At 42.1% G+C, this 26,320-nt stretch overlaps 1 protein-coding gene across 3 annotated transcripts in view; it reads right to left on the reverse strand.

Moving 5' to 3' along the window:
- Positions 1 to 26,320, reverse strand: part of LOC106588322 (atrial natriuretic peptide receptor 1) — a 117,239-nt gene that overhangs the window by 8,864 nt on the left and 82,055 nt on the right. For all 3 annotated transcript variants that reach the window (XM_014177183.2, XM_014177184.2, XM_014177182.2), the window contains 10 exons: positions 13,148 to 13,242; positions 12,809 to 12,944; positions 10,903 to 10,987; positions 8,430 to 8,550; positions 7,784 to 7,858; positions 6,423 to 6,503; positions 6,152 to 6,256; positions 5,668 to 5,739; positions 4,613 to 4,772; positions 2,908 to 3,063 (listed from right to left, as the gene is read on the reverse strand). In XM_014177183.2, the coding sequence (XP_014032658.1) occupies positions 2,908 to 3,063; positions 4,613 to 4,772; positions 5,668 to 5,739; positions 6,152 to 6,256; positions 6,423 to 6,503; positions 7,784 to 7,858; positions 8,430 to 8,550; positions 10,903 to 10,987; positions 12,809 to 12,944; positions 13,148 to 13,242 (1,086 nt within the window). The remainder of the gene's footprint in view (positions 1 to 2,907; positions 3,064 to 4,612; positions 4,773 to 5,667; positions 5,740 to 6,151; positions 6,257 to 6,422; positions 6,504 to 7,783; positions 7,859 to 8,429; positions 8,551 to 10,902; positions 10,988 to 12,808; positions 12,945 to 13,147; positions 13,243 to 26,320) is intronic.

The raw sequence follows: 26,320 nt of genomic DNA on the forward strand, positions 1-26,320 counted from the left end.
AAAGGGGGCCATGTGGAAAAAAGGTTGGGAACCCCTGCTTTACCCCACCAACACACATGACCACCCCCGCTTGACAAAATGCGAACCGATTGGCAACATTTCAAGCTAGCTGTGGAGTGAGCTTACGGCACATTCTTAACTCTGTTACATGTACAGAATAACAATGTGCTTCCATAAGAGCCTGCCTAGGCATTTCTACTGACAGCAACTAGGGAGCTAGCCCTTTATGACCACTGGGATCTACTTTTGATCCTACATACTTAGGGGAATGTCAAAGAGTCCTGAGCAGATTTTCCTAGGCAGGAGATTTATGTTTCCCTGGAGAATAAGGTGGATGGCAGCAATTTACAATGTGTAAGTATGTGTACTTATACATTGTGTGTGTGTCTGTGTGTGGTGAAAGATATATGGTGACATCGGCACCTTAGAGATATGACAGAACCAGGGCTGACAGGACTGGAATGTAAAAGGGAAGATGGAAGGTGAAGATTGATATAAAAAAAAAACACCTGAGGGAGAGAAAGAGAGAGAGAGAAGGAGGAAGAAAAGAGAGAAGGGGAAGAAGAGAGAGAGAGAGACGGGTGGGAGAGAGAGAGAGGGGGAGGGAGAGAGAGAGATGGGGGAAGAAGAGAGAGAGAGGGGGGAGGGAGAGAGAGGGGGGAGGGAGAGTGAGAGAGGGGGAGGGAGAGAGAGGGGGGGAGAGAGGGAGTGAGAGAGAGAGGGGGGAGAGAAAAAGACAAAAAAAGACTACATTTAGCATTTTAAAAAGTAATGTATTACAACTATGGGTTATCACTGCTGGGGTGGGCACATTATTAGTATACTAGTAATTATAGGTATTACTAGACCTGCATGAACAAACACATACACACATGTTCATAGTACTTCCCGAGAGAGAGAGATATAGAGAGAGCGACAGGAGGAAGGAGGGTTGAGAAACCCACACACTTCTCAGAATCTAATTGGATTCAGTGCCATGCTTCTTGGAGAACACAAATAAGAAATGACAAATGTGTAAAAAAAGAAAAAAAAAGAAAAGTGTTTCTCTCTCTCCAAGATGCCTTTCAAAATGATTTGTGTTCAACACAGAAGCTAATATAGTCCAGGCCTCTCTTGAATTTGTTTTTATCTCAATGAGACTAACCTGGTTAAAGGTAATAAAATAAATATATATTGTGCAATTAAATGCTTTGTCTTTCCCCAAAATAATCAAAATAAAAAATGCCAACCTCATCCGTTTTTCTCTTTTCAGTGTTTCAAGTGCTATTCCATGTCTGTACTTCAATCTTTAAGTCTAACCCTATTTACCTTGATATGTATTCTATATAATTACAGTGCCTTAGAAAGTATTCATAGTCCTTGACTTATTCCACATTTTGTTGTGTTACAGCCTGAATTCAAAATGGATTAAATCAATTTTTTTCCCCTCAGCCATCTACAGGCAATACCCAAAGTGAAAACATGTTTCTAGAAATTTTTGCAAATGTATTGAAAATGAAATACAGAAGTATCTCATTCACATAAGTGTTCACAACCCTGAGTCAATACTTGTAGAGGCACCTTTGGCAATGATTACAGCTGTGAGTCTTTCTGGGTAAGTCTCTAAGACCTTTCCACACCTGGATTGTGCAACATTTGTCCATTATTCATTTCAAAATTCTTCAAGCTCTGTCAAATTGGTTGTTGATCATTGCTAGATAACCATTTTCAGGTCTTGCTATAGATTTTCAAGTAGATTTAAGTCAAAACTGCAACTTGGCCACACAGGAGCATTCATTGTTTCTTGGTAAGCAACTCTAGTATAGATTTGGCCTTGTGTTTTAGGTTATTGTACTGCTGAAAGTTGAATTCATCTCCCAGTGTCTGGTGGAAAGCAGACTGAACCAGGTTTTCCTCTAGGATTTTGCCTGTGATTAGCTCCATTAAATGTATTTTATATCCTGAAAAACTCCACAGTCCTTAACAATTACAAGCATACCCATAACATGATGCAGCCACCACTACGCTTGAAAATACTCAAATTACGCAGTAATGTGTTGTATTGGATTTGCCTGAAACATAACACTATATCCAGGACAAAAAGTGAATTGCTTTGCCACATTTTGCAGAATTACTTCAGTGGCTTGTTGGAATATTTGTATTCTCTACAGGCTTCCTTCTTTCCACTCCTGTAATTACTGTAGGTTAGCATTGTGGAGTAAGTGCAATGTTGTTGACCCATCCTCAGTTTTCTCCTATCACAGCCATTCAACTCAAACTATTTTAATGTCACCATTGCCTCATGGGGAAATCCCTGAGCGGTTTCCTTCCTATCCGGCAACTGAGTTCGGAAAGACGTCTATCTTTGTAGTGACTGGGTGAATTGATATACCATTCAAAGTGTAATTAAAAACTTCACCATATTCAATGTCTGCTTTTTATAATTTTTTACCCATCTACCAATAGGTGTCCTACTTTGCGAGGCATTGGAAAACCTCCCTGGTCTTTCTGGTTTAATCTGTGTTTGAAATTCACTGCTCGACTGAGGGACCTTAATGTGTAGGGAATAGAGATGATAAAAAAATCATGTTAAATACTAATATTGCACACAGAGTGAGTCCATGCAACTTATTATGTGACTTGTTAAGAAAATGTTTACTCCTGAATTTATTTAGGCTTCCCATAACAAATTGACTCAAGACATTTCAGCTTTTAATTTTTAATTAAATGGTAAACATTTCGGGAAAACATAAGTCCACTTTGACATTATATGGTATTGTGTGTAGGCGAGTGACAAAATCTCAATCTCAATTTAATCAATTTTAAATTCAGGCTGTAACACAACAAAATGTGGAAAAAGTCAAGGGGTGTGAATACTTTCTGAATGCATTGTACTTTCCTGAAGAACACGCACAGACACACACACACCTTTGGGGCTGAGGGTGTCCCCCTCGACGTGGAAGACACCTCGGAGCAGGGCCAGCTCCTGCAGAATGATGCCGAAGCTGTAGATGTCACCTTTCTGTGTGCCACATGGCGGGGGACTATCTGCCCTCAGCAGCTCTGGAGCTGCCCACAATTTCCCTATAGACGGAGAGGGAGTGAAGGGGGATGGGAGAGAAAGAAAGAAAGAAAGAGGGAGGTAGAGGGGGAAACCTTTATTTTAACAGGGAAGACATTGTAATGGAATTTTTAATGTTTGTGCTTTTCTTATAATTCATTTCTGTCTTCTATTCATGTGCTGTTCTAATAACCAATTTCTTTGTTCATGCAAGTGGCTGACTGTACAAATCCTCATTATCTGTAGCTGCAATGTGGCAGTACGTCCGGACCGTGTTTTGAAAACAAATGACTGTTTTGAGAACGAACTAGATATCTCAGTTTCATGGTCTCAGCTTAGAGAGAAGAAGCCTCGTGAAGTATTTGTCTGTCACATGTTTTAAACCAGTATTTGTCGGTCACATGAATTAAACAAATGGTAATGATTCATTAATTATACTAAATCATGCAAATATAACTTGTCTGTGTATAGCCGTATATAAGACAACTACTGGGACTGCCCCAGCAGGACTCCTGATTGACATGTGTACTGTGGTGCATTAAGATGGTTGGAACCTCTCCAGCGCGCTGACAATAAACGGGGATTCATTTAAGATTTACTTCAAGTGTCCCTGTACAAGAATTTCTACCACAACATATTGAAACCTAGGTCTCTTTTTCGAATGTGCCCTGTATAATAAAACATAAACATACACAATATAGACTATATATGCAGTACCAGTCAAAAGTTTGGACACACCTACTCATTCAAGGGTTTTTCTTTATTTTACTATTATCTACATTGTAGAATAAAAGTGAAGACTTCAAAACGATGAAATAACACATATGGAATCATGTAGTGGGTCTTCCTTTCCTGTGGCGGTCCTCATGAGAGGCAGTTTCATCAAGTTCTTGAAATGTTCCATATTGACTGACCTTCATGTCTTAAAGTAATGATGGACTGTTATTTCTCTTTGCTTATTTGAGCTGTTCTTGCCATAATATGGACTTGGTCTTTTACCAAATAGGGCTATCTTCTGTATACCACCCCTACCTTGTCACAACACAACTGATTGGCTCAAACGCATTAAGAAGGAAAGAAATTCTACAAATGAACTTTTAACAAGGCATACCTGTTCATTGAAATGCATTTCAGCTGACTACCTCATGAAGCCAGTGGAGAGAATGCCAAGAGTGTGCAAAGCTGCCATCATAGGGTGACTACTTTGAAGAATCTCAAATATAAAATATATTTTGATTTGTTTAACACTTTTTTGGTTACTACATGATTCCATATGTGTTATTTCATCATTTTGATGTCTTCACTATTATTCTACAATGTAGAAACTAGTAAAAAGAAGGGGACATTGTTACAGAACATATAGACAGAAATATATTGTGTAAAACAGACCATAGTATCAGAAAAATGGCATGTTTAGTTTGTTTGAATAACAACAACAACAATAGCAGGAATCGTGCCGCTCAATCACTTGGTTTGAGTTAATGTAGAGTGTGTGTGTTTGTGTGTTTGTTTGCTCATGCGTTCAAGTCTTTGTCTACGCGTGAGTGTGTCTCTGCAGCTCTGGTAACTCACGGGCATAGTAGGCGTGTGTGTCCTCCATATTAGACTTTTCGCGAAAGCTAGCCAGCCCGTAGTCAGTGATCTTCAGAACAAAGCGACTGTCCACCACGCAGTTAGAGGACTTCAGGTTACCATGGGAGACGATGACGCTGTTGTGAAGGAAGGCCATTCCCTAGAATGAAAGATGATGTGATTCACAATATTTCTCCAAACAGTGGGCGACCCTGTGTAAAATGTTTCCTGCACAGGTCCATGCAGAGGGGCAGGAACTGTCACATGCTTTTAGCCAATGAAATTGCATTCGCTGAACAACCTATGCATTACAGGTCTATAACCAAAAAATGTGTACCCTCCCATTAACTTCCATTGAAAATAGGCATAACTTCCTCTGCCAAACCTTGAACTTCCTGTGGCCTTCTCACAACGGCTATCTCTGCTAGAAAGTACATTGAGGGGCATTAAATCGAGACTAACTCAGGTAAAATGCATGACTTCTTCATTCATCATTCTAACCAGGACACCAGGAGAAGTCAGACACCATCTGTCTACCCTTCATCATTAGCATCACAACACATGCCCGGCCGCACGCATGCACACGCATGCACACGCACACACACACACACATCTCCAAAACCTGAAAAATCCCAACTCCTGCTGCAGGCAATATACCTGACGGGTTGGTTGGATGTGGTCTTATCCCAAACATCTTGTTGAAAATATATGACACAAATCTAGTGTAAGAGCATGAAAGAAAGTGGGAGTGACAGGTAACAGGCTTGGCATAACTTTCTTCATTGACAAAACCAAAAGCTATCGAGGTACGATAGAATAAATATGAGTTGAATCTTTTCGACTTCTCCCCCAGCCCCGATACTGTGAAAACAACATTAAGTACCAGTTAAGTGGTCTGGGCCCTTCAGCACATAGACATATTATGCTCGTGACCCGGTTGGTTCGAATCCAGGACCCATCGCTACTTTGTCACAAACCCCCTCCTGTCTTTCCTCCTTCTATACTGTCCTGTATCTGAAGGAAAAAAAATCTCTGGATGAAGGATGGAGACGCACCTTAACAATGTCGTTGATCAGAGAGTATCTGAACATCCAGTCCAAGGTGATTGTCTCGCTCTCCATAAGATCCTGCACAACACATGAACAGAACCGTGACTATTTACACACGCACGCACGCACACACGCACACACACACACACAACACACACCCTCTCATATTCAGACCCTATTCCATGTTTCAAATCAGCTATACATGAAGGTCACCAACAGGTCAATGCCAGGCCACAATGCCGACATACTAATATGCATGACATGTCATATTCCATCCATACAGGCTATTGGTGTTCAACAACATGTAGCCTAGATGGCAAACCAACCATCTCAAGACCCAAGGGTAGCTACTGTAAGCTAGATGGCTCATTAATCACTGTGTGAATGTGTGGTGTGGGAGATGAGAGAACAAAAGGGGTTTCAGTTAACAACGCTAAGGTCGTGAGGTTATAGAATAGAACAAGGAGATCCTATAGGCTGTGTGAAGTACCTGCAGGCTGCCCCGAGGACAGTACTCTGTGATGATACAGATGTTAGGAGGATCGATACAGGCTCCGATAAAGCGAGTCAAGTGCTCGTTTTGAACATCACGCATCTGGAGGCAAGAAGATGAACATACACATTCCCCACCATACTTAGTTACAATTTAATTAACTCCTGAGCGAAGTATACACCTTAGAACGTGATAAGTAGAGGAAATAGTAGAAAGGACATTGTTGCTCTGGCAACATGTTTACAGGCCTACTGAATAAAACACTCACATGTTTGAGCTCGAAGAGAACCCTCCTGGTGAGCTCGATGCGCTTCTTGTTAGTGACGTACTTAATGGCCGAAATGTTTCCCTGGAAAAGGAGGCCACATTAACACAATATTTCACCATCATTGGACTTTAAGTGTCCTTCAATAATATAATAATATCTATTTATTTGAAAGTACTGTTAAAGGGTGTGGAATGCACTTGTAATTCCTACTCCAAGGATGTAAACGATGCAACTGCCCACGTGAACCCTAGCAGAATCCTGGTACGGACACTTATCCCTGGCAAATATTGGGTCTCACTTTAAACGAAGTAAAACTGATTAAGGCTTCATAAGCACTACAAAAATGCTTCACAAATCATCTGTAAGCATATGTCATACACTATAAACGGTTTATGAAGGGTGACATTATCATTCCCACTGTAGGGCGAATTGCCAAATGTGACATAATTAACACACAATGTATGTTTACACACCATTTATAGCAGGGGTTCTCAAAGTGGGGTCCAGGTAGTGCAGGGGGTCTGCGGCCCAATGTTTTTTTAAATGAATATTATTAACAAGATCAAATTAAACTAATTATGGCAAAGGGATCAGTGGAATACGTTTAGAGGGTGTACTACAATACAAGACAATGACATATTAATCTACAATCTATGTTCTTAACCCTGGGCAACATGGGCCTTGGAGGCTCACATGGTTAGTAGTGATCACAGAACTCCACCAATTATACATTTTTCAACTCAATAGTTCTTGTATTCCCCCAAAAGTTTTTTTTTTAAAAACATAAATGCCCTGTAATTAAAGCTTTAAAATTGTAAACTTTTCTCTCTGCCTCATGGCAAAATGTGTTGAATTGGACAATATTAGCTTTATATCTGCAACAACGAAGCATCTCTCTGCCCCATGACAAAATGTGTAGAATTGCAGGGAATTAGCTTGAAAACGCTAAATGTTCTCTACGATGCTAAGAGGGGGCCTTTAAAATGTTCCTTCCCAGGGCCCGAGACTTGGTTCGTCTGGCAATGCACTGCCAAAGTTAGTAAAACTACTATGTTATTTTAATCTCACTCGTGTTGTGTCTGATGAGGTCCCTAATGAATTTGCTATCACAAAAGGGGTCCCTGGCCCCAAAAGTTTGAGAACCCTTGATTTATAGAGTAAAACCTACGCTTATAGACGATTTGTGAAGCATCTATGTAGTGCTTATAAAGCCTTTATGCATGCTATATAAAGCCTTTATACATTGTACTTTGTTTAAAGTGGGAACAACTATTGCAGGTAGCACTACACAAATCCTTAATAAAGCAAATATCATAAGCATTGTCGGTGTGTTACAACAAGCCCTGTGTAAAAGAACAGACCTTGTAGTAGCCAGTTTTAGCGTAGATCTGGAAGTTTCCTTCCATGGTCAGGAAGGAGCCATAGTTGGAGCCTCTCTGTGGACCATATCGAGAGGGAATGAGGACTTTGCAGCGTGCATATCTGTGCTTTTTCAACACAGAGTGTTTCTCTGTATCGGTGTACGTGTAGGTGTGTGTAGGTGTGTGTAGGTGTGTGTGTAGGTGTGTGTAAGTGTGTGTGCGTGTAGGTGTGTGTAGGTGTGTGTGTGTAGGTGCGTGTAGGTGTGTGTAGGTGCGTGTAGGTGTGTGTAGGTGTGTATAGGTGTGTTTAGGTGTGTGTAGGTGTGTGTGCGTGTAGGTGTGTGTGTGTGCGTGTAGGTGTGTGCGTGTAGGTGTGTGTGTGTAGGTGTGTGTGTGTGTGTGTGTAGGTGTGTGTGTGTGTAGGTGTGTGTAGGTGTGTGTGTGTGTAAGTGTGTGTAGGTGTATGTAGGTGTGTGTAGGTGTGTGTGTGTGTAGGTGTGTGTAGGTGCGTGTAGGTGTGTGTAGGTGTGTGTAGGTGCGTGTAGGTGTGTGTAGGTGCGTGTAGGTGTGTGTAGGTGTGTGTAGGTGTGTGTGTGTATGTGTACTGTATTTCATGTCTCTATGTGCGTGTTTCTCCATGCAGTACCAGAGACAGGGTGAGTCTGCTGCAGGCCCTGCGCAGCACTTTCTCCAGGTCACTCATCTGCACGTCTTCCCATTGCACTCGCCAGAGCTGAGCAGCCAACTCATTCTCCAATTTCAGCTTCCTGAGGGAGAGAGTGTGGGGGGGGAGTGAGAGAGGGTCAAACAGAGAGAGAGAAGGGGGGAGGGGGAGAGAAGGGGAGACCAAAAGGTGATGGAGAGAGGAGGCTTGAGAGAGGTTCAGCGATAGAATGGAAGAGAGAGCGAGAGAGAGAGAGAGAGAGAGAGAAGGAAGGAAGGAAAAATAGGAGAGAGCAGAGAAAGGAGAGCAGCTTCTGTCGTGTGAGTGCGACAGAGAAAGAGAAATCAATGAAGAGAAAGAGAGAGAGAGGGAGAATCCAGAATAAAGGACAGAAAGATTAAGGAGAGGGATGGATGTGTTTCAGTGTGAGTGTACACTGTGTAAGACTGTACCTCTACCCACACAGCCCATCAATACCTCTGTCACCCCACCCATTACAAGCTACAAACGGTATTCACACACACATTTCTCAGAAACACGTGCAACCCAACTATAGTATTGGGGATGGGATTAATTCATTGAGTATTGATAGAGATTAATATCTGTCATTGAGTGTCGCCCCTCAATTTGTGATTACAACTTAATCGAGTCCTCATTCACCAACAGTGCTGTATGTGTGAAGTTGTTTCGACATGTACCTTGACATCACAGGCGGCTGGTGGCACCTTAATTGGGGAGGACAGGCTCATAGTAATGGCTGAAACGGAATGAATGGAATGGTATCAAACACATCACACACATGGTTTCCATGTGTTCAATACAATTTCATTCAGTCCATTCCAGCCATGGTCCGTGAGCCGTCCTCCCCTCAGCAGCCTCCTGTGCTTGATATAACATTCTTTACTGTAATGGAACATTACGTAAAAGAAAAGGCCAAAAAGTCACTATTCATGTGTAGTAATAACACATTTATGTTTTTTTTTTGTTTTTTTTAATCTATGAACATACAAACACATCATACAGTAGCTTCCAACGACAATAAACAACACATTTACAGATTCACTTCACACAGACTAAGTCATCCATAGATTAAGTCATTAATATAGTAAGCGCTTATCCTACAAGAATATGAAAATGAACATTCAGAAATGTATCCGCCTATGGCTATGTGCTATTCAAATGATCTGCACCTTGCTGTATGTATAACGCGGGACAAAGTGTCAAAAGGGTTTGTGTAATTTTACAGCACATCACAACTTTTAAAGGGATACTTTGGGATTTTGGTAAATGAGGTCCTTTATCTACTCCCCCAGAGTCAGATGAACTCCTGGATATTTTTTTTTATGTCTCTGTGTCCAGTAAGAAGGAAGTTAGAGGTAGTTTTTGCGAGCCAATGCTAACTAGCGTTAGCACGAGGATTGGAAGTCTATGGGTATCTGCTAGCGTGCTCATCTGTTCATCTGACTCTGGGGAAGTAGATAAGGGCCTCGTAAAATGTGAAATATCGGAAATATCTGACAAAAGTAAAGATACAGGATAGCTTATATCAAACACAAAGTGAGCATAATTATTTGCTAGAATATGGAACTGAACTTGAACTGTTTCACTTTTCACCTATCAAACTTAGCTCTAGAAAATGTAAAAACATATCGTTTTTTTATATTTGAAATGAGACATAATAAACTTTGACCTTAGGCATGATGTTCCTCCAGGGACACTTTTTTTTTTTGAAAGTAAGGTCAACTTTCACCTGGACTTGCACTCAATGTTCAACAATTTTATCAGAAGACATAATAAGCTATAAAGCAAGTGATGTTTTCAGCTGCGAGTCTGATGGAGCTGGATACAGGACAGAGAGTCAAAGGGCAAACACTGGTCCGTGTTCATTAGCGCACACAACGCTAAATATATTCAAATGCTTTGCAACGGAAAACGAAAATGAACTTTTCTTATTAAACAACTCCAGGTAGTCGCTCCCTGTTTCAGTGTGTTTATTTCTGTTTGGTGCCTGATGAACATGACCCTAGTGGTGAGTCATCATTGAAGAGGAGACAGAATCACTTTAATTCGTTCCTTCTTGGCCTGATCTATGTGTGAAGAAAGAGTAAGGGAAAAGAGGGCAGAGGAAGAAAGATCATGAAAAGAGGAGAGTCATATGGTGAAGAGGATAAGGGAGAGATAGACAGAGTAACAACGTGGGTAAGAAAGTTTAACATGGAGAAAGAAACGGTAGAAAACGGAAGAAAAGCAAACAGAAGAGAAAGAGATGGGGGGGAAATAAAATTGAGAAAATTAAAGAAGAGCAGAGTATGGGAAGAGAGTGAACAGAATTGAGAGAGCGATAGAGGAAGGGTGGAGGAGGGGTCGGGAGCGGAAAGGTGTCATCAGAACCCATACCATCGACCGGTGTCTTCCTCAGCGAAGAGGGACGGTAAAAAAAGGGCGCACCACTGACCTGTAGATGAAGACGGTGACAGTGACGATGATGACGAAGATGAAGCAAGCCACAATGGCCACCATCTGGTGTATAGTGACCGTCCCTGGTAGGAAAGGAAAATTATTGAAGTTATATGACATTTTACCCAGGGCCAAATTCAATAGCACATGTCATAGCATGTAAAGCATATGCCCTGAAATGATATGTGTATTACATTTAGTTACTTAGGAGGCACTGCTATCCAGAGCCACTTCTAGTCAGTGCTTTCAACTACGGTAGGGAAAAATAACCAAACAATAGAAGTTGCTGAAACAACAACAGGTTTGTTTGACTTGGAAATATGTATTTTGTCTGCAACATTTTGTTTTGTGTGTTTTGGCAATGTACTGAAGTGTTGGTTTCCCGCAGTGTATGATTGATTGGATTCCATAAATATTAATTTAACTTTCATGTCTCAAAAAACACCTAAATCATGACACAGCGGGAAACCTAATCTCTTGATGTTCCTGATCTTACTAGCGAAGCAGCTGCCAAATACAAATGAAAAACAAACGCCACCGTGCATGATAACGAGGCTGTTATGATAATGAGATTGTCATGAAAATGAGACCGTTATGAAAATGAGACTGTCAGATATTTCTGTGGATATTCACAAATAACATCTACTGAATGAGAACAATCCTATAAAATGTTTCTGCAGATAATGTTACCGTGCAATCATCGAAACCTAAGGTTCAAATCCTAACTTGAGATGTCTATGTGTACAGTGACATCATGCAAATAATGTAACGTGGTCAATGGGGGATTTGTGTGAGTTAACTGAGTTACACTATATATACAAAAGCATGTGGACACCCCTTCAAATTAGTGGATTTGGCTATTTCAGCCACACCCATTGCTGGCAAGTGTATAAAATCGAGCACACCGCCATGCAATCTCCATAGACAAACATTGGCAGTAGAATGGCCTTACTGAAGAGCTCAGTGACTTTCAACATGGCACCGTCATAGGAAGCCACAAGTAAGTTTGTCAAATTTCTACCCTGCCACAGCTGTCCCGGTCAACTGTAAGTGCTGTTATTGTGAAGTGGAAACGTCTAGGAGCAACAACGGCTCAGCGGCAAAGTGGTAGGCCACACAGAACGGGACCGGCGAGTGCTGAAGAGTGTGGAAGCAACGTCAGCACAAGCAACGTCAGCACAATAACTGTTTGTCAGGAGCTTCATGAAATTGGTTTCCAGAGCCGAGCAGCTGCACACAAGCCTAAGATCACCATACGCAATGCCAAGCCTTGGCTGGACTGGGGTAAAGCTTGCCGCCATTGGACTCTGGAGCAGTGGATGAATTTGGGTTTGGCGGATGCCAGGAAAACGCTACCTGCCCCAATGCATAGTGCCAACTGTAAAGTTTAGTGGAGGAGGAATAATGGTCTGGGGCTGTTTATCATGGTTCGGGCTGGGCCCTTTAGTTCCAGTGAAGGAAAATCTTAATGCTGCAGCATACAATGACATTCTAGACGATTCTGTGCTTCCAACTTTGTGGCAAGAGTTTGGGGAAGGCCCTTTCTTGTTTCAGAATAACACTGCCACTGTGCACAAAGCAAGGTCCATACAGAAATGGTTTGTCAAGATTGGTGGGGAAGAACATGACTGGCCTGCACAGAGGCCTGACCTCAACCTCATCAAGGTGTGGTCATTGGTCATATAGTGTAGTGTATGTGTGAATTGCTCAGGTTAGGATTCCTCCATGACAGACTAAACAATCCTAGAGGTCAGAAGTCAGGGGCCTCATTTATCAATTTATCAAAAAAATTAATAAATCTCTTTCAATGTTCGTACAATTGTGAGTGGGTTTTGTTTATGCATATGCAAATATACATATTTTTATGTTGATAAATGAGGCCCAAGGGGTTCTTCGGTGCATACGTGCTAAGCAGGCGGGCTTGTCGTTCTTGAAGCCACATTCGGGGATGTCTTGGGGGGGGGTGCCCCCCGGCCACTGGACCTTCATGCCCGGCACTGGAACCAGCTCCTTCAGGGTGCTGTTGTAGACGGACACGATCTGGAGACACACAGGGTAGAAAACTACTGTAACTTTGGGTGTTGTCTGGGTAATGAAAGTGCCTTGTCATTGTAGGTTTTATAGCTGCTACACTTGAAGAGTGTCTAGGACAAAGACGACAGCTACAGAGTGAGTGTGTATTTATGTACCAGTGTGTGTTTGTGCCTAACCACCACTTTGTGCGAGGAGCAATCAGTGCCTACCTGAAAGACCCCAGAGTCAAGATCAGTCATGTCCCACAAGGCAAAGTCAATCTCCCGATCACCTGCCCCATCAATCTGAACCAAGCCAGTAACACCTGCCACAGAAGAGAGGAGAGAGAGACAGAGAGAGAGAGAGAAAGAACAGAGATTAACACAAAGGATTCAGGTGCACAATCTGGGCACAAGCTCTGCTATTTCCTCATTGCTTTCAAGTTTGAGAGATGGGCCTTTTGTATGATCCCGTTGGTTGATTTTGTTGTCCTTTACAAAAACAAATGAACAAACCATAGCCAGCCGGGTCCATAATGTGTAGCACCGCCTGTTGCCAGTCCCTGTGTGTTGCTACATCCTTTCCCCCACAGTATAACAAACCAACAGGATCAAAGTAGAAATTCCAAACTTCAGAAGCCTTTTTAAACCTCAAATACACAACACGTTTCAAAATTTCCTGCATTGCAGGTGCAGGGAAATTCTCCTGCGACAGAGTGATCAAAACCAATAGAGGTATTTTAAACAGATATCCTTAATTTCAGCTACTGTAGCTTTACACATCATACTAATATCTTTCCTTTCATCTTAGTTTCTCCGCTCACTGTGTAAGATGGGAACTAAGGCATGCAGGTCTTGAGTCAAACCAATATTCCAAGGCAAGACGATCGTGACCACTTGGGGGCAATGTCATGAACTAAACATTTCTAGAACTACTTTTCCCACATATACAGTATCATCCTGGCATAAGAGGGTAACGTGATTGGGAAATATAGATACTGTAAAAATGTATTGTAAACCTCAAGTCCAAATTGGAGGTAAATCAGCAAGTTTACTGTTTGGGAGGGGGTAGTGGAAAATAGGAGCATAATGTGATGCAAATCCCCTCTCTTGGATCACGTCCGGGGTTAAGTCACCCACATGGCTCATTCATCTACACTGTGCACACTTGAGACGGACATGGTTTTGAATATCAATAGGGGAAACCAAGGAAAACATATGAGTTGATTCAAACTGACGCCATCCCTCAGTTTGGTTACTGGCCCTAAAGTTGTGGGAGCTACAAAGTTAGATTGTCACAAAAAACGGAAACAAAACCCTGTACAGTGTTTTAAAAAAAACTGTTGCTAGAAGATGTTCGGGTGCTATGCGGCACACGCATTGCAGAAATTGTTCTGCTAATAACATCACGTGAGCTGACTTTTAGTCCCCATCATCTGTTTAACTTCACAGGCACTGAGGCCTTTCCCATAATTCACCTCTTTGGCTTATTTGATCAATGACAGAGACACACAGTGGCTGGGAACTGAACCTGTAACCTCGATGTCAAAAGCCCGGCCTCCAAACCCAAACACCCACTTGTTCCTCTTCAGACCACCGTGGTGGAAGAGTCTAGTAACAAAGTTTTGAAAAGAAAAGCTCTCTCTCTCTTTCGGGACTCAGAGTTGAACAGATTTTTAAATGAGCCTATAGAAATACGTTCAGTTTATTGTGTATTATTTAGTATTTCTGCCATGCTCAACGTCATAAAAAGAAATGAATCGTTGCATAGTCTCTTCATTTATTTTCTCTGTGTCCAACATTCTGCCGCCTACATGTTCTACTGCTCTGATCTCAGATCAGATATGTGCAGCATCACAGCGGCTGTCCCTGACCTGAGTCTATAAGGCTCATAGTTGACTGAGGTAGTACAGCTCACTCGGAGACTAAATGTACCAAACTACTGCTTATATACTAAGGTCTCTAAGCTTTACAGAGTGAATCCCGGATGGAATGCATTTATATGACGCTCAAGGCTTAGGTCTCAAAGCGCTTTACATTGTACGGGGGTTAATTATCACATCATTCGTCTACGGTCTTACTTCAAAGGGCATTCGGCCCAGATGGCCATGGTTCTTTCAAAACCGTCATTATTTCAACAGACATGCACAGATTGATCTGTTCTGACATATACATATGACGCACGCCAAAGGACATAACGTCCATTACAGTAAACTAATTTGTCGCTACGCTACATGATGTCTGTCTCTATCATGACGACACTGCCGATTTATGACCTCTCAGTGTCAAACTATATTGAGCAGCTACTCAACTTTGAATCTACAGGACAGATATCCATCACTTGTAAATCTGACAAAAAAAAAGTTTTGAATAGTTGTCAAATGTGTCCCTCTTCTCCCTGCCTTGAAGTAATCATCACTAATCGAAACACGACTGGAAAGGTGAAAGCAAGGGTTCCACTACATAATTTAACCTCGTCCAAAAATGTCAGATCTAGGATTACTTCAAGGAAGGAAGAAAGGAAGGAAGCAGGGAAGTACTAAAGGAAGAAAGGACTGAAGGGAAGGAAGGAAGGACTAAAGGAAGAAAGGACTGAAGGAAGAAAGGACTGAAGGAAGGAAGGTCTAAAGGAAGAAAGGACTGAAGGAAGGAAGGACTAAAGGAAGAAAGGACTGAAGGAAGGAAGGACTAAAGGAAGAAAGGACTGAAGGAAGGAATGACTAATGGAAGAAAGGACTGAAGGAAGGAAGGACTAAAGGAAGAAAGGACTGAAGGAAGGAATGACTAATGGAAGAAAGGACTGAAGGAAGGAAGGACTAAAGGAAGAAAGGACTGAAGGAAGGAATGACTAATGGAAGAAAGGACTGAAGGAAGGAAGGACTAAAGGAAGAAAGGACTGAAGGAAGGAAGGACTAAAGGAAGAAAGGACTGAAGGAAGGAATGACTAATGGAAGAAAGGACTGAAGGAAGGAATGACTAATGGAAGAAAGGACTGAAGGAAGGAATGACTAATGGAAGAAAGGACTGAAGGAAGGAATGACTAATGGAAGAAAGGACTGAAGGAAGGAAGAAAGGACTAAAGGAAGAAAGGACTGAAGGAAGGAATGACTAATGGAAGAAAGGACTGAAGGAAGGAAGAAAGGATATATTTGAAAAGTTTTCTAACAGAGCCATTTGTCTAAACGTAAAACATCTTCACTCTTTCTGTCCTTCTGTTCTAAAATCTCTATCCCTTGTGTTGTAAAATACCTGGCTAATTAACGTGGGAGTAAAAAGCACAGTGGCAGCAGCGCTCATCTCTGACAGTACTAATCGTGGTAGCAGGGGCATGTGGTTTGGCCCTGTGCTGACAGCTAGGCGGGTGAGCGGGGGAGCGGTGGAGGGGTGCATTGAAAACAGAACTGTAATTAAAGCAAGTAAAGTGTGTGTGTGTGTGTGTGTGTGTGTGTGTGTGTGTGTGTAGGGAAAGAAAGGAGAAAGAGAGGAAGAGGAGCAGATCTCGTCTGACATGTTTTCCCAGCTGTCAGTCAGACAGGCAGAGCCCGGGGTGTGGGTCGTGCACCACCACAGTCAAATAAAGATTAACTGAATGATAACAGGGATGCTGCTTTTAATCTCGCGCCGGGTAACGTGACAAAATCGATCAAGCTTTCTGGCTTTCAGTCTCAAATGTAGAAACAGATACACAATATATCCAGACCACGTTCCATGTTTCAAATCAGCCATACATGAAGGTCACCCACAGGTTAAAACACACACACACACACACACACACACACACACACACACACACACACACACACACACACACACACACACACACACACACACACACACACACACACACACATCAACCCCTGGTCCATTAGTCATTGTAATAGGAGCCCCTCTGTGTAGAAGCAGAAAGTCAATGCCCTGCCCCTGACTTCTGGTGCCTGTGCTACTCCATCAGTCCTGCCTGAACACTGTCATCCACTTCACAGGACCAATCTGCCTCATTCCCTCTCTCTTTGGCCGAAATTATGTTTCCTTTATATTTGTTTGCTATGAACAGTCAGGTCTCCTTCTTTTTTTCATTCGTATTAGTTTAAAATAATAGAATGTCCCTGTTTTTTTGAGCTTACAATATAGCTCAGTATGTGTATTGTTTATTTCATACAGTCTTTTTTTTTCGTTATCAAGGGCGCCAATCATTTTGGACCTGACTATTTCTCTCTCTTTTCTGTCTCTTTAAATTCCCTTCACTATCTTCCTATTTCTGTGTCCTTCAATGTTTTTTTTCCATTTCTCTCACCTCACTTTTCACAATTTCTGGGATTTCTCATCTCTCCATCTTGCTTCCCCTCTCTGCTCCACTCCCCATCTTATTTACCCACTTCTTTATAAAAACCCCTCTCAACCTTTAATCTCTTCTCTTTCCCCCTCTCCTTCTTTCCACATCTCTCCTTTCACTTTCTGTAACCACCTCAGTCCATCTCCTCTCTCCATCTCTCCTCTTCACATCTCTTCCACTCTCTCTCCACACTTTCATAACCTCCTCCTGCAATCTCTCCATCTATCTGTTGCCAATCTGCCCGAGTCGCCAGCCTCAGTGGGTTTCAGTATAGATCTCTATAAGAGAGCTGGCTAACCCGCTGTAGTGATTGCATAGACCAGTCCACTTATGTCTCCCTGCTCCTCCGCCAATCTGTCTCTTTATGATGAGAGCAGAGCCCTCTTCCCATCCCGACCACATCTGTCACTCACTACTCAGATCAATGAAGAGGTACCTTGTTTACCCGTTCTATGAAACCTCCATTAATGGAGTCTCTTCCAGCATAGGTCCCGCTTGTTATTAAAGCTTATTCATGCCTTAATCATGTATTATAAATTATTAACAAATTACAATGGAAGGTCACTCGGTAACGAGCTAAGTTGACATTTCCTTTGTCATTTTCACTGTAAAATGAACAAACTGAATACGATGCTTGTGTTTGCTTTAGAAATGTCAACACAACCCACTGATAATTATAAAGGCTCGCATATCATAAATCAGCCATTTTAATTCAATTCAAATGCCTTTCTTTTAAGTCCTCTGTGGCTCAGTTGGTAGAGTATGGCGCTTGCAACGCCAGGGTTGTGGGTACGATTCCCACGGGGGGGGACCAGTACGAAAAAGTATGACAAACGTATGCAATCACTACTACTGTAAGTCGCTCTGGATAAGAGCATCTGCTAAATGACAAACAAATGAAATAAATTCCTGTATGTTTAAAAGCTCTACATTCCAATGTAGTGGCCTCTTCCATGTCACATTGAAACAATCAGCCAGGAAACACACAGGAACCCATGGCTGTTAGACAACCCAAAACATGCATGCCCCAACGTATCCGGGGCCTCTTAAAACTGTCAACACGGAAGCAACCAGCCAAGAAGTCACAAAGAAACCAACCACACACATGAGCTAATGTAACATCGGGGCCATTTATCATGGAACAACACAGGCTTTCCCTTATGAAATGCAACAGTGCCGCACCGTATCGTCACCGAGGGGGTTGTGGGTAACTGAAGAGCCATGAGGAGGGGGTTGTGGGTAACTGAAGAGCCATGAGAAGAGGCTTGTGGAGTTCACAGAGAGTGGGCTGTGGGAATCGGAGGAACCGAGCGATCCCACTCCCAGGTTGGGATTAGGAGAAGACGAAGATGGGAATCACAGGAGAACAACATCAACCTCCAGCCTCGATGTTCCCATGGACACCCGCTGGGTAGCCGCCTTCTTATCTCTGTGGCGATTGGTTGATGAGAGTAAAGAGGGGAATTTATTGGTTGAGCATCCTTTGCTACAGGAGTCTATTGATTTAGTTAGGCGAGTGGGCCCAGGAAATGCAAACTTGTAGTGTATTCAAGGTTTAAAAAGGCTTCTAAAGTTAATCATTTCAAGTTTAAAATGTCAGACTTGATTTGCCCGAACAAAAAATGTATCCTCCCCTACAAAAAAAATCCATTAATTATAATACGCATAATAAATGAACATTTCCTGTTGCTGCAGGAGTATTTTCCTGCTGTAGCAAACTGGATCAAATTAAGATCCTACATCTGTATGTGCTCAATCGATACAACTCCTCTGAAAATGTACTCTCATAATGATTCAGATATTTGGTATTGTACAGTGATGCTAAATTGGCCACAAGGTCGCTGTTGAATGTTATGCTGAGAATAGATGTAAGACAGACTGGTTGTTTTTCAACAGATATTTTTAACATGTTGTTGTTCTGGATGGCTCTTGGCACCCATTTAGCTGGGTTATATCATATCTTGAAAATAGATCATTTGCTTGTTTTTCTCAAGGCCCTGTGCTTTCAGAGTGCGTAATTATTGAACTGCTCACTAAAGTACAGAGGCCATGTAGCTACAATGTGCATCAGGTAAAGGTGTATTGTGAGCTTTGATGTGGTAAGTGGTTCGACTTTGATGTGGTACGTGGTTATACTTTGATGTGGTACGTGGTTATACTTTGATGTGGTACGTGGTTATACTTTGATGTGGTACGTGGTTATACTTTGATGTGGTACGTGGTTATACTTTGATGTGGTACGTGGTTATACTTTGATGTGGTACGTGGTTATACTTTGATGTGGTACGTGGTTATACTTTGATGTGGTTATACTTTGATGTGGTACGTGGTTATACTTTGATGTGGTACGTGGTTATACTTTGATGTGATACAGCCTGGATTCGAACCAGGGTGTCTGTAGTGACCCCTCAAGCACTGAGATGCAGTGCCTTAGACCGCTGCGCCACTCGGGAGCCCAATTTAAGGTAGATTTAAGGTAAATAATTATCATCAGATAACTGGGATTGTGACTTTGATTTCCAGTCTCGCCTAATATTGGCATTTTGGTTCAGTCATTGAGATTTCTCCAGATAGGTGATTCAAATGTAAGATTTGTTTATTTGTTAATCATCCGAGCTAGTCAGTGTGTGTGTGTGTGTGTGTGTGTGTGTGTGTGTGTGTGTGTGTGTGTGTGTGTGTGTTGTGTTCAGGCCCTCTTGTTCTATCTATATTAGAAGTGCATTGTCGATAATGCGCACGGCGCTGAATAGACTATATTTACTGCTGATTACTGCTGATTAGAGCCCTAGTGAAAATCTGTACTGGTTGATGTCACACATCAGGAATAGGAGGGAAGGCAGACTGGCAATGATTGGTAGCAAGAAAGATTATCACACTGTTGGCGTGCTACTGCTTCTCCAGTCCCAATCATTCCAATGCTTCTTCTGTGCCTGGAATAAGAACAGGCAATCTGATAATCAAAACATTTACGTTCGTGTCCTTTACAAATATGAAGACCACAGGCTTGTGACATTAGCCAGTTGTCCTAATGAAAATATTAGGCCAACTCAAAATCAACAGTGTGATCGAAACATCAGACGTAGTGGAAAAAGTACAGTGCCACCAGCCACTATGACAAGTGCATTTCTCCCATTTAAAATACAACTCCTACCAGCTGTCCTATACCGTAATAAAACTATTAAGTATATTACCATATGTAAAACATTTGTACAATCAATACCATGAGCAATCAAAAAACAAAAAGTACCACCAGTGCTAGGCAACCAACCACAGGAAATATGGACTCTCCATTCTCCTATTCAAAACATACGTGTGCGTTCCAAATGTCCCATAGGACTCTGGTCCAAATGAGTGTACTGTATAGGGAATAGGGTGCCATGTGGATGCGCACATGGACACAGGGTGTGTGTCCATCAAGGGAATTGACACACGCTGGCTACAGCTGCGCCTAATCTAATCAGTGAGAGGAGAAATGGGAAAGTGGAGATATACAGTGCGGTCCGAGGGACAAAAATGTATGGATTTGTGAGGATGGGCAAAGTCAATAATGTGTGTGTGTCTGTGTGTGTGTGGGGGGGGGGGTGCACAGCACACTTTAGGACCAGAATTCAAGGAAGTACCTGAGAGGTGGTTGTTAAATTGAACATTTGGGAGCTGGAAATACCTTTTTATTCCCATACCAGAAAGGGAGAGAAAAAAAGTTGTTTTTTAGTTAAATTTGCAACACTGCATCATTACAACACTGCATTGCTCATGCCAATCAAACAACTTTTATAAGAGCGAAATAAAAAGATAGAAAGAGACACTGAAAAATAAAGAGAGAGGGAGACGGGGGATTTGAAAGAGAGAGAGAAACCAACAGTCATCAATGAGTTACCTATAACACTCGTCAGCACAGTGGGGATAGATGCAGACAGGGGAGCAGGCTGAACTCAGTGAAACAGGAGGCCATGATGATTCAGTAGTCAGCAGCACACCACTGAGCTCACATTACCCACAGGCAGCCTCTGGCAACATTATGGCTGTTTAGGGTTTAGCCCACAACCCACAGGGTTGAAATGATTCAATAACCACATCTAACCAGCTTTGAAGACTTAATCAAAAATAATAAACAAGCGCCAAGGGCGATTTTTTTTTTTTTATCAGTGCAGGGGCTGAACTGTGTGCAGTTTGTTTTGCTTCGTTTAGTTTGCAAAATTTTGACACTTGTTCTCAATAGAAACAAACCACACTGGATCCAAAACAAACCCTGAAGTCAGCTGAATGATCACATTCTAAAACTGTGCTGCCATGAACTGCAACAGAATGTTTCCTTTTCCGAAGGACAACTCTACCAATGTGCCCCTGTAAACCGTTTTACCTACACACATAAGCCCTCACTCCAAAACACCATTTAGAGCCTTTTAACACTTAGTAAAAAATTGGGTTTTGGAGGTACTGTAAAAGGGACGTTAGTCTTAGTAAATTGGTTAAGTAGTAAAAGATGCAGAAACTGATCCAGAGTCCCTAGAGGCTGTCACTCCATTGCGAATGGAAGCTCACAGCCATGATTCACAGACCTCAGACCAGTTTGGCCGATGCTGAAGAGAATAGATAGAGTGGCGACGTCAGGCTCAGACCACTTAGAGTAATGTGACCCATTGTTGTTTATTGCTGTTCTGAAGTTGACTTCTGACCTCCACTATCAAATACCTTTGTAGTGAGATAATAAGAACACTATAGTTGAGTTACAGTAATATTACACTATAGTTGAGTTACAGTAATAGAACACTATAGTTGAGTTACAGTAATATTTTACATTATAGTTGAGTTACAGTAATATAACTCTATAGTTGAGTTACAGTAATATAACTCTATAGTTGAGTTACAGTAATAGAACACTATAGTTGAGTTACAGTAATATAACTCTATAGTTGAGTTACAGTAAAAGAACACTATAGTTGAGTTACAGTAATAGAACACTATAGTTGACTTACAGTAATATAACACTATAGTTGAGTTACAGTAGTAGAACTCTATAGTTGAGTTACAGTAGTAGAACTCTATAGTTGAGTTACAGTAATAGAACACTATAGTTGAGTTACAGTAATATAACACTATAGTTGAGTTACAGTAATAGAACTCTATAGTTGAGTTACAGTAATAGAACACTATAGTTGAGTTACAGTAATAGAACTATATAGTTGAGTTACAGTAATATAACTCTATAGTTGACTTACAGTAATAGAACACTATAGTTGAGTTACAGTAATAGAACTCTATAGTTGAGTTACAGTAATAGAACACTATAGTTGAGTTACAGTAATAGAACTCTATAGTTGAGTTACAGTAACCGAACACTATAGTTGAGTTACAGTAATAGAACTCTATAGTTGAGTTACAGTAATATAACACTATAGTTGAGTTACAGTAATAGGCAATGAAGAAATGTCTGAGAATGGAATTCTAAAAGTGTATTTGATTACTTTGTAAAATGAACGGATTCACATACAAGGTCTAAAGTTTAAGTTACAAGGCAATACTGACATTAACAAAGCATTATTCTCAGCATGATCAGAGAGAGAAAGGGAGCGACAAAGAAACCATAGCTCATGAGAGAGGTAAAGATAAAGAAAGAGTGTAAGTATCTCACCAGTACAGGTCTGGAACATATAAGAAAGAGATTAATGAATCTAAGACATTTTATAACATCTGAGTGGTTTGGATTTAAAATCGGAGTTGTTGACCATTATACACTGCTCAAAAAAATAAAGGGAACACTAAAATAACACATCCTAGATCTGAATGAATGAAATAATCTTTTTAAATACTTTTTTCTTTACATAGTTGAATGTGCTGACAACAAAATCACACAAAAATAATCAATGGAAATCCAATTTATCAACCCATGGAGGTCTGGATTTGGAGTCACACTCAAAATTAAAGTGGAAAACCACACTACAGGCTGATCCAACTTTGATGTAATGTCCTTAAAACAAGTCAAAATGAGGCTCAGTAGTGTGTGTGGCCTCTATGTGCCTGTATGACCTCCCTACAACACCTGGGCATGCTCCTGATGAGGTGGCAGATGGTCTCCTGAGGGATCTCCTCCCAGACCTGGACTAAAGCATCCACCAACTCCTGGACAGTCTGTGGTGCAACGTGGCGTTGGTGGATGGAGCGAGACATGATGTCCCAGATGTGCTCAATTGGATTCAGGTCTGGGGAACGGGCGGGCCAGTCCATAGCATCAATGCCTTCCTCTTGCAGGAACTGCTGACACACTCCAGCCACATGAGGTCTAGCATTGTTCTGCATTAGGAGGAACCCAGGGCCAACCGCACCAGCATATGGTCTCACAAGGGGTCTGAGGATCTCATCTCGGTACCTAATGGCAGTCAGGCTACCTCTGGCGAGCACATGGAGGGCTGTGCGGCCCCCCAAAGAAATGCCACCCCACACCATGACTGACCCACCGCCAAACCGGTCATGCTGGAGGATGTTGCAGGCAGCAGAACGTTCTCCACGGCGTCTCCAGACTCTGTCACATGTGCTCAGTGTGAACCTGCTTTCATCTGTGAAGAGCACAGGGCGCAAGTGGCGAATTTGCCAATCTTGGTGTTCTCTGGCAAATGCCAAACCTCCTGCACGGTGTTGGGCTGTAAGCACAACCCCCACCTGTGGACGTCGGGCCCTCATACCACCCTCATGGAGTCTGTTTCTGACCGTTTGAGCAGACACATGCACATTTGTGGCCTGCTGGAGGTCATTTTCAGGGCTCTGGCAGTGCTCCTCCTGCTCCTCCTAGCACAAAGGCGGAGGTAGCGGTCCTGCTGCGGGGTTGTTGCCCTCCTACGGCCTCCTCCACATCTCCTGATGTACTGGCCTGTCTCCTGGTAGCGCCTCCATGCTCTGGACACTACGCTGACAGACACAGCAAACCTTCTTGCCACAGCTCGCATTGATGTGCCATCCTGGATGAGCTACACTACCTGAGCCACTTGTGTGGGTTGTAGACTCCGTCTCATGCTACCACTAGAGTGAAAGCACCGCCAGCATTGAAAAGTGACCAAAACATCAGCCAGGAAGCATAGGAACTGAGAAGTGGTCTGTGGTCACCACCTGCAGAACCACTCTTTTATTGGGGGTGTCTTGCTAATTGCCTATGATTTCTACCTGTTGTCTATTCCATTTGCACAACAGCATGTGAAATGTATTGTCAATCAGTGTTGCTTCCTAAGTGGACAGTTTGATTTCACAGAAGTGTGATGACTTGGAGTTACATTGTGTTGTTTAAGTGTTCCCTTTATTTTTTTTAGCAGTGTACAACGGGTGGGTCTAATACTGGACGCTGATTGGTTAAAACCACATTCCAGCTGGTGTCTATTCCACAAGTTACCACCGGCTAAAGCTATGATGTTGAAATGCCTATTTCCTCTGTTCCATCCCACTGAGCGATCCACTGTGTCATCAGCCCAGCCAGGCAATTTATAAACTTGATCTCCACTGTAAAAAGCATCTAGAGATTATCTCCCATTTATTTTAGACTAGCAAATGGATTTTAATAGCGGAGATTTCATAAACCATGCTCTCTGTCTCTGAAATGTTCAACATTGTTTCAATACTGAAATTCAATCTCCAGCTGTCCCATAGTAATGAACGTGTAGGGAGTCGGGAGTCGGGACGAGACAGACAGTCAGGTTCAGCCGGTCCAAATCATGAATCAGCATCATTTTTATGGATATATACAAAGAAATGTCAATAGAAAACAGGTCGAACTAAACAAAATGCGGCTAGTTTGCAGTCTTTCCAGCTTCAGTTTGAAGTGATTGTGTTAGCTGTGTTGTTAGCTAGCTCTTCTAAACAATAGTGTCCTGATGAGAGAGCACATGTTCTATGCCAAGGGTAATCATGTACCATTAGCTCATTGTTATGGATGTGTCCAAATAAATGTCACTAGAAAACAGCTTAAACTAATGCAAATGCAGCTCCTTTACTGTTATTCTGACCGTAAGTTAGCCGTAGTTGGCTAGCTAGCAAGCAAAGGATAAGAACATTGCCAGCCAGTATGGCAATGGAACATTTAGTACGAACAACGAACGTCCATAGATGCACAACAAAAAGACTTAACGACTGGGTCTCGTGTCTGGCAACCAAACCAATAGAACATATGACCAGCCAGCTTGGGTAGCAATCTTAGATTTGTGTCGGGACTATATGTCATGGCCTCTGTACGCCTAAGGAGATATTCCATCAAAAAAATCTGCCATTTCCAGCTACAATAGTCATTTACAACATTAACAATGTCTACACTGTATTTCTGATCAATTTAATGTTATTTTAATGGACAAAAAAATTTGCTTTTCTTTCAAAAACAAGGACATTTCTAAGTGACCCCAAACTTTTGAATGGTAGTATACACAGCGTGTAATACAGACCACACTGGGATAAGAAGGACACTATATCAACACGGCATGTGGCTATGACAGTCAAACACTGTACATTATCCGTCAGAACTACAGTACAAGAATAATGACCAAGCAAACTGCTCAGACTGACATCACAGGCTGCCTTTGTTTTCCTTCCCACTGATGAGGGTGACTAGGCGACCTGCGTCCATTTTGTGCCAGTCAGGGGCAGTTGACATGGCTCTGGCTCTGGTGGCCTGACTGTGTGTGTCTGCTCTTTGCTCTGTGAGTCCAAGCTGCCTTTGTCATCAAACACTCTGCCAGCTAGAGCAAGCCGATAATGTGGGAAGAAAAAAAGAGGGGGGGGTAAAAAGAGACTGTGGTGTTTGAAGCAATGAAAGTCAAAAAATACATTTTAAGGACGTGACAGCAAAGTTAGAGATAGCTGAGGTTACATTGAGGCCGAGTTGCTGGCAGTCTTCGGTTGGGGGTAGAGGTGGCGGGTCAGAGAAAGTGAGCCCACTGTGTCAAACTAGAAAGGAAAAGGAGAAGAGACAGGGAGAAATAGTGTGAAGAGGGATGGATAGCAAAAAAAGTGACAGAGACCTCAGAAGGCGGGGAGCGTCGATAAAGAGAAAGCGGGAAAGCGAGCTTAGAGGAACAGACCAATGGGGTGAAGGAAGG

The sequence above is a fragment of the Salmo salar genome, chromosome ssa27 (assembly GCF_905237065.1).
Source record: "Salmo salar chromosome ssa27, Ssal_v3.1, whole genome shotgun sequence".
NCBI lineage: Eukaryota > Metazoa > Chordata > Actinopteri > Salmoniformes > Salmonidae > Salmo > Salmo salar.